General features: G+C 36.9%; 2 protein-coding genes across 2 annotated transcripts; both read left to right on the forward strand.

Moving 5' to 3' along the window:
* Window positions 1–3140: 3140 nt before the first annotated feature.
* Window positions 3141–4160, forward strand: LOC131613533 (uncharacterized). Its single transcript, XM_058885193.1, has one exon. The coding sequence runs from the start codon at window positions 3141–3143 to the stop codon at window positions 4158–4160; it is 1020 nt and encodes a 339-aa protein (XP_058741176.1).
* Window positions 4161–5051: 891 nt separating this feature from the next.
* LOC131613534 (uncharacterized) lies at window positions 5052–6923 on the forward strand. The gene has a single exon (XM_058885194.1). It carries the CDS (start codon window positions 5052–5054, stop codon window positions 6921–6923), a length of 1872 nt encoding a protein of 623 aa, XP_058741177.1.
* The last annotated feature ends 2110 nt before the right edge of the window (window positions 6924–9033 follow it).

Consider the following 9033-nt stretch of genomic DNA (forward strand, 5'->3'; position numbering starts at 1 on the left):
TTCATTTGATCTGTAACACCATATTCATAGCACACTAACCATAACTTTTTCAGTTTCAAGTTGAAATCGAATTCTGAGTTGCAGGTGTGATCAAGACTTTTTTAGCATTGCAATAGCTTCCCTGAGGTTCATAGGAACTATCTGAATACTTGAGGCATTCCCAGGTACTCTCATTTGCGCTTCAGACCTCCATTTTCAGAGGTATGTAACTCAACTTTGAGCTCCCTCAAAAGGAGCTCAATTCATGTGCTTCTTGTTACCAAAATGCTCGTTTTTACATGTTAATTAATAGCCCCAAGGTTTTGATCATTAATTGTTCATATTAAGAGTTTAATTTTAAACTTCAATTTTAGGGTTCATCACTGAATCTCAGAAATTCTCATGATTGATTTTGTTTTAGTTATTGTTAATTATGTGGTTGAATTCGTGGTGAAAAATGGATCAGAATGCACTTTTACTTTGTTCATTTGGGTTAAGAATTGAAGGATTTGTGTTTTGAGCCATGGCCATTGTTGTTGTTGTTGTGTCATGAGGAAGAAGATGATGGTGTTGGCGCCATTCATCCATTTTCAAAAATTCAGTTTAAAATATATTGAATGGTGGTTGTTTCATAAAAGAATATATCGTTCTAGCACAATTGGTAACACATGCGCCCTTAGTTCTTTTGCCCACAACGTCTGGGGTTCGAATCCCCCTCGCCCCAGACTTTTGTTTTATTTTTGCATTTTTACATGTTTCACATATGTTGAACTGTTTGCATCCTTATGTCACCACACGCGCCCAGCCCAATTGGTCCATGTTTTGTTTATAGAGTGATAGAGCGTGGGTTCAAGCCTTGGCTCCCACATTCCTATATTTTTATCACTAGTTTATTTCACTCTTTTTATTAAACTTCAAAAAACCATAAAAAATAGTAGAAATATTATTTTTAATCCCTTCTTTTTTGTGTGCTTTATTTACTTTGAGTATTTTCATACCATGTTAAAAAATAACAAAAAAATTTATTTTATCATCATTTTAAAATTAATCAAAAACAAGTCTTTAAATACATGAAAAATCAACAAAAATATGTTTCCTTTTGAATATTTTTCTAAAGTGACTTAGTATATTTTTGTAAATACTTGTTTAGGGTTAGGTTAGAATGTCATTGACTTTCTCATATACTATCAGACCAATTCTCTTAAAGAATTTGGTATTTAACAATTAAAATCAATTAGGTCTAGGTATTTCTTTAGAAACCCTAAATCAAAACCCTAATTTGAAAACCCTAATTTAAAAAACCTTAGGTTTAAAACCCTAACCAAAAAATTTGCAACATGTTAATCTTTGTTTATCCATGTTTATTTGTGCTTGTACATACTTGTTGATTTTAATCCATGCTTTGTACTTAAATGTTAAACCTTGTCTTGTACATATACTTGTTGATTTATATCCATGTAATTTGTATGTATTGTTATATTTTGTTTATCTAACCCAATATTTAATCATCACATTAATCATTCATCATTCATACATAATTTGATTCCAAGGGTTTAGATACATTCATCTCTTGCTTGTTAACACTCACTTGTTTGTTCTTGTACATACATGAGGCATTTATTGTTAATTGTTTAAGCTTGATGTTTTATCCAAAGGATGAGAATGATATTGACTAAATTGTCAATGTCATTAAATTCTTTTCCAATCTCTTTTATGTTTGTGCAAGGTATTTTAAAGCTTTTCATTTATTTATGGTTTAGTATTGTTAGAGCTTAACCAAACCCTTTTGTTTTGAAACCTTGGTATTAAGAATAGAATTATTCCCGGTGAAACTATTCTTGATCCATTGATCTTATTTTTTAAACCTTGGTGTTAAGAGATGAATTATTCCCGGTGAAACTTCTCTTAACCCATTGATCTTGTATTTTAAAGCTTGATCCTTCTTTGATTTGTTTTAAATTTGTTAAGTATTTTAAAGCTTAACCTTTTAAACTTATTAGGTATTTTAAAGCCTAATCCCTTTTCTAAAATTGTTAAGTATTTTAAAGCTTAACCTTTTAAACTTATTAGGTATTTTAAAGCCTACTCTTCTTTTAATCTTGCTAAGTATTTTAAAGCTTAACCCTCTTTTAAAGAAAAACTTGTGAGTATTTTAAAGCTCACACCCAAAAAGATTTTGGCCACTTTAGCCCCTTTTTTTTTTCCTTTTTTAAAAGAGGAACTGCAGAAGCTCTGACTTCCCTATTGCACTTAAGGGGTATGTAGGCCTAAGATGCGATATCTTATCGAGCTCACTTTCAAAATATTCTTTTCCCATCCCCACCCTCCATTTCAAATGAGCTAAGTCTTCTCGTGACTCTAGTCTCACCAATTTCACCGCTACAGAAAAGTGGCGACTCTGCTGGGGATACTGATCAAACTATTGGTGTATCTTTGGAAGGGTTGACCTAATCTTTGTTTTTTTATTACCTTTTGTTATTTTCTTTGTTTTTATATTTAACCTTTTATTTGTGGCTTTTATTTTCATATGTGTATACTTGTTATTTTATTGGGTTGTAATGGGAAAGGGATTCATGCCCCTTGTGGTGAGACAAATCCTAACCCGGATTTAGAGTGTACACTTATTATAGGAGACTGGTATAGTCATTTTGATCTCGAGGGAGTAGTCCCAAAGAAGTCAATTTGAAATCCATCGCTCAGTGGAGGCCTCTTTGGAAGTAACTTTGTTGACCATGTAGTTGGGAATACATCGTTGCATTAAACTAGGCTGTAGAAGCCGGGGACCTAAAAACCCTTAACCAATCTTGGCCATTAAGATGTAGTGTGGAAACTATGTCTGATTCATTTTCAGAATAGTTGTTACACAAGGCTACGCTTAGATGAGGTTCTCTTGGATTTTGTTCAAATGAATATGTTGATATAGAGTTTACAATCTCCAAGTTGGGCTGCTTGAGTCTGGGAAACAATAGAACCTTGATCTACAGGTACAAAATAACCATAGTACACACCTTTGGGATGGGTAGACCTTTGGCTCCGTGCTCGTGACTTTGAACCCTCAAGCCCATGTTTTTGCTATGTTTGCATTCATTCATCCATGCATTTAAAAACATAATATCTTTCAGGGAATTAAAAGAAACCTTTGTTTTGTAAACATTATAGTAATGGAACCTGAAAGAAGAAAAACTAAGAAATATACTTTCAAGAGTTTAGAGGTGGAAGAATTAAGAAAGCTAGGATCCTTGATTATTGATCAAGACAAGTTTTATAGCAAGTATGGAAGATTGTTGTATCTCCTCAGAACCAAGATGGAAGAAGGAATCCTCTCCACTTTGATTAAATTATATGACTCGTTGTATCATTGTTTCACCTTCCCTGATTATCAACTATTGCCTACCTTGGAAGAGTATTCAAGCATTATTGGGTTGCCTATTACTGGAAGAGTTCCTTTCACTGGTTTAGAACAAGATCCCAAGCCTTGTGAGATTACAAAGTCTACTCATTTAAGAAATGGAGAAATTGAAAAGAACATGGTTACTAAAGGAGGATTACCTGGATTACCTACTGAGTTCTTAATTGAGAAAGCTCTCACCTTGTCACAAGAAAGAAAGGAAGAAGACTTTGAAGCTGTTTTTGCATTTTTGGTGTATGGTTTGTTCTTGTTCCCTAACATTAACAACTTTGTTGATATGAATGCCATCAAGATCTTTATGAAGAAGAATCCTATTCCTACCCTACTTGGGCACACTTACTATTCTATTCATCTCAGAAATTCCTATGGAAAGGGAATGGTTACCTGTTGTACTCCTTTACTATACAAGTGGTACATATCTCATCTACCTGACACCTCTGAATTCTGGAGCCAGAAAGAAGGATTGAAATGGTCACACAAGATCATGACTCTTACCAACACTGAGATTGTTTGGACAAACAATCACTTTTGTAGAATGAAGACTTTAGACTGCTGTGGTGATTTCCCTAATATGCTCTTCATTGGTACAAAAGGAGCAATCAGCTATAGCCCCGTGTTAGCTCGTCGTCAATTTGGGTTTCCTATGGATAAAAGAGCAAGGAGCAATTTATTGGATGGGTTCTTCCTGGAAGAAAGAGTTGAGAACAAGGAGTTTAGAGAAAGGATTGCTAATTCTTGGCATCCAAGCCATAGAAAAGAAATCAAAGATTGAAAGACCAAAAGGGATCTCTCTCTCCTGAGCCCTTTGATAGTTGGGTCACTACCAGAGCTGCTGAAATAAGAATGCCTATTCTCCCTGGAACATATGCACCCCCAATTGAGGAGTATGTTCCACCCATTGTAGTTCCTTCAACAATTGAAAGTCTCCAAGAAGCTCTAAGAAAGATGAATAAATCAAGAGACCATTGGAAGAAGAAGTTTGAGTATTCTGATGATGAGTTGGGAATGTTGGAAGAATCCTATGAAGAAGTGCTGAAAGAAAAGAATGATCAACTATTCCTTCAAGACACTTGGCTCATAGCTAAGGATGCTACTATTGCCAAATATGAAAGAGAGAAGAAAAGGAAGTAAAAATAAGAAACTCTCCCTCCAAAAGAAGCTGCATGGAAGAGTATTATTGGTAAGCTAGAAAAGGTCAAGCTGAAGAAGAAGAAGACTCAAGAAGATATGGATACTTCTCACTAAGCTTTGATGATCGCTCTTGGATTTTACTAGCTTTCTTTATTTGTTTCCACCTTGTAACTCTTGAAAGTAGTTTATGACTTTGTTGTCCCTTGTCCCTTTGTATGCTATCAAAAGAAATGGTACCTCGATGACCCTCAATGACCCTTATATGTACCAAAGATGCCTTGTCCATTTATTATTAATGAATGAAATTTCTTTTTCAAGTTACTATATAGTGTTTACATTTACAAAACTCTTAAATAAATCCTTGAAAGATATTGTGATATATTTTGAAAATTAAAAAGATTCTTTTGCATTGCATGCATCATACCACATTCACATTCACACTCACATCTGAGTTAAAGTCTTATTCATTCCTCCCTCTCTCCTCAGAGTCAAGTTGACGCATCGGTATAATACTCGCGCCAATCGTCAAAGAATGGAAGACGGTATTGTTGATGATCAAGAGTGGCAAGAAGAAGTTGTTGTCCTACGCTCCGGTATTGAAAGATTAAATTCTATGGTTCAAGACTTGGTGGCTGCTCAGAATCAGCCACTAACCCAAGCTCAAGCTACCGTGATCTCCGAGATAGAGACTGCTCAGATTCCTGCAATTCCTGTGACGAATCCTACGACCACTAGACCATATGGGATAGAGATGGATTTCCAATTGGCTGGACAACAAATTCCTGTTCCAGAGACAACAATTCCTCAAGCTATTATGACTGTTACTCCTGCTGTTGTAAACATTGTTCCTCTTCACAACAAACAAATTTTCCATGGTGCTCCTTCTGAAGGTATGGATAGATTGGAAGAATTTGAAGACCAATTTCTGAAAATGCAAAAAGAGATCAAGGCCCTTAGAGGAAAAGATCTATTTGGAAAAGAAGTAAATGATTTATGCTTGGTTCTGAATGTCAGAGTTCCGGCCGAGTTCAGACTCCCAGAATTTGAGAAGTATAAAGGGAATTCTTGTCCTCACAACCATCTGATTATGTATGTAAGAAAAATGTCCATGCACACTGAAGATCAACACCTGCTAATTCATTACTTTCAAGATAGCTTATCTGGAGCTGTTTTGAAATTGTACATGGGTTTGGATAGTACTCACATCTGTACTTTCCATGACTTGGGAGAAGCTTTCATCAGACAGTACAAATACAATATTGATATGGCACCAGACAGAGATCAACTCCGTGCTATGTCCCAAAGAGAGAAAGATTCCTTCAAAGAGTACGCGCAAAGATGGCGTGAACTAGCTGCTCAAATCATTCCTCCCATGGAAGAGAAAGAAATGACCAAGCTGTTCCTTAAGACGCTAAGCATATTTTATAATGAGAATATGGTAGCAAGCGCTCCCAATGACTTTACTGAAATGGTAAACATGGGGATGCGGCTTGAAGAAGGTATCCGAGAAGGTCGCCTAGTCAAAGAAGCCAGTTCATCACTATCTAGTGGTGGCATCAAAAGATTTGGTAGTAACTTTGCCAAGAAAAAGGAAGAAACTATGAGTGCCATCTCAAGGGGAAGGAAAAGACGGTATCAACCACAACAAATTGCTGCTGTGACTCCAGTTGTTAGCCAAGCTCCGCCTCAGAATGTGCAGAAGCCTCATCCTCAACAGCCTCGACAACAGGCTCCTCAACAAAATCAAAAAAGGAAATATCCACCTTTTGATCCTATTCCGATGACTTATACGGAATTACTGACATTGTTACTTCAAAAGAATCTAGTTCAACTAAGGGATCCTCCTCCTCCTCCTCTTGCTAATCCACCGTTTTGGTACAAGGCAGATGCTCACTGTGCTTTTCACAAAAATTCTCCTGGTTATACTGTGGAAAATTGTTACCCTATCATGAGTGAACTACAGAAACTGGTCCGAAGCAACATGCTCACCTTCAGGGATGTTAATCCTAATGTTCAAGTTAATCCGCTGCCTAACCATGGGACTGTCAATGCAATACAGACTCAATCTGGTTATGAGTACCTACATGATGTTCGTGAATCAACTCGATCTTTGGTAGAAATGCACATTGTATTCTGTGGACTTAACTGTTTTCCTCCTCACAATTACAATGCTTGTTCAGTTTGCTCAAACTCAATTCAGGGATGTGAAACTGTGACCAATGATCTTCAGAAGTTGTTGGATAGAGGAATCATCAGTATATCAAGAAGGAAAAGAAGTGAAGAAACTCATTCTGTTAATATGGTGCATGGATGCCCTGGGAGGTACCAAGTATGGGACATTCTTTTCATCAGAGAACCATTGGTCCTAATGCACATAAGGCTATGCCGGTTGGCTTTCTTTTAACATGATTATAATGCCTGTAGAATTTGTTCTGTAAATCCTCGGGGCTGTCGTCAAGTCAAAAGAGAAATTTAGAAGTTGTTGGATGAGAGGACTCTCCACATTACTTATGAAAGAGATGATGAAGTTAATATGGTGACTGCTGAGTTTCCGGCCCCCGAAGTGGTGGAGATATCTTATGATATTCAAAACATGGCTGCTATTCCTCTCACAATTCAAATGCCAAAGCCATTTCCTTACAACTCAAGTACTACTGTTCCTTGGAGATATGGTGCCACCATCATAACAGAGGAAGAAGAAGTTAATCCTGAACCTGAGTCAACTGTTGTGAACATTGCTGATGTAAGTCGTATGACTCGAAGCGGTCGTTTGTTTGCACCAATTCCTCCTAAGCCAAGAAGTAATTTGTCCATACAAGTTCCTCCTCAGAAGGATATGCCTAGGAAGGAGCCTGATATCCCTAAGCCTGTCTTTGAGACTAAAGCTGATGACGCAGAGAATTTATAAACCTAATCAAGAAGAGTGACTACAAGGTAGTTGACCAGCTTCTTCAGACACAATCAAAGATATTCCTGTTAGCCTTATAGGTACATTCAAAAGCTCACGGGAATGCACTAATAAAAGTTCTGAAGCAAGCCTACATTGAACAAGATGCAACCCTTGAGCAGTTTGATAATGTTGTTTCCAACATGACCGTCAACAATGTATTGAGCTTTAGTAAAGAAGAACTTCCCCCCAGAAGGACTGGAGCACAATCATGCCCTACACATCTCCATGAAATATGGAGAAGATACCCTGAAAAATATGCTAGTTGATATTGGTTCATCCTTGAATGTCATGCCCAGAAGCACCTTAGAAAGACTGTCCTATCAAGGGGCAACTATAAGGCTGAATGAGATTGTTGTGAAGGCTTTTGATGGTTCAAAACGCATCGTGATTAGAGAGATTGATCTTCCTATCCGCATCGGACCTCATGATTTTGATATCACTTTTTAGATAATGGATATCTACCCCACTTACAGCTGTTTGTTGGGAAGATCCTAGATCAATAGCACTGGAGCTGTTACCTCCACTCTCCACCAGATGCTAAAATTTGCTGTAAGAGATAGGTTGATTACTCTTTATGGAGAACAAACTATGTTCGTGAGTCAGTTGTCTTCTATCCCCAATATTGAAGAATTTGAAGCTCAATTCCAAGCCTTGGAAATTGTCAATCCTGAGTGCAGAAAGAAAGCTGATGCGTCTATTTCATCCTGGAAAGATGCCCAACAAGTGGTTGCCCAAGGATCTTATGAAGGCTGGGGGCAAGTTATTGAACTTCCCACCAACAAGAACAAAAGTGGTCTAGGAATCACATCCCATAAGTTAAAAGGAAAAGAATCTGAGTATGGAAGCTGCAGCAAGACTCTGCATGAGACTTTTCAAAGTGCTGGCTACATCAACCCAAATCAACATGACATAGTTGCTATCATTGAAGATGTTCCAGAAAGTTCAAGCTTTATGACGCGTGGAGGGGACAACTCCAACTGGACTTTCGTCAGCACCTCTTTTGTTGTTCATGAGTCTAAATAATTTTCTGTCTTTTAAAAACCTTTCGCTCTACCCAAGGCGAAAGAGTAATGTGTCGGGCTGTTTAAAATAATTCCTTTTGTTCTGCCCAAGATAAAAGTGAGCTTATGTAGGCTTTGTTTCAAATCATTAATAAAAAAGCAATTTTTGCTTCCCTTTTGTTTATTGTTTATCTTTTTTCTAAAAATGGTAACATCTAAAAAACCTATAAAATCAATCAAAATTGTTTTTCAAATTTGCACATACACCTTTTCTTTTATTTGTTCCTAAAAAAGCAAAACATAAATCATGTACAGATTATCTCTTGATAAACCCGCTGAAAACAATGATCCTAGGCCCTCTCCCAACTTTGAATACCCTGTGTACGAAGCTGAAGAAGAGAGTAGTGAAGAGATCCCTTAAGAGATCACCCGTCTACTTGAGCACGAGGAAAAGATCATTGAGTCGCACAAAGAGCCTTTGATTGGAAACACTCTTTGTGATGAATTGCATGAGCAGAAAATAGTAGGTTGAAGTTTTGTGTTCTTATCATAATCTATTCTCT

Source organism: Vicia villosa, linkage group LG6 (genome assembly GCF_029867415.1).
Source record: "Vicia villosa cultivar HV-30 ecotype Madison, WI linkage group LG6, Vvil1.0, whole genome shotgun sequence".
Classification (NCBI taxonomy): domain Eukaryota; kingdom Viridiplantae; phylum Streptophyta; class Magnoliopsida; order Fabales; family Fabaceae; genus Vicia; species Vicia villosa.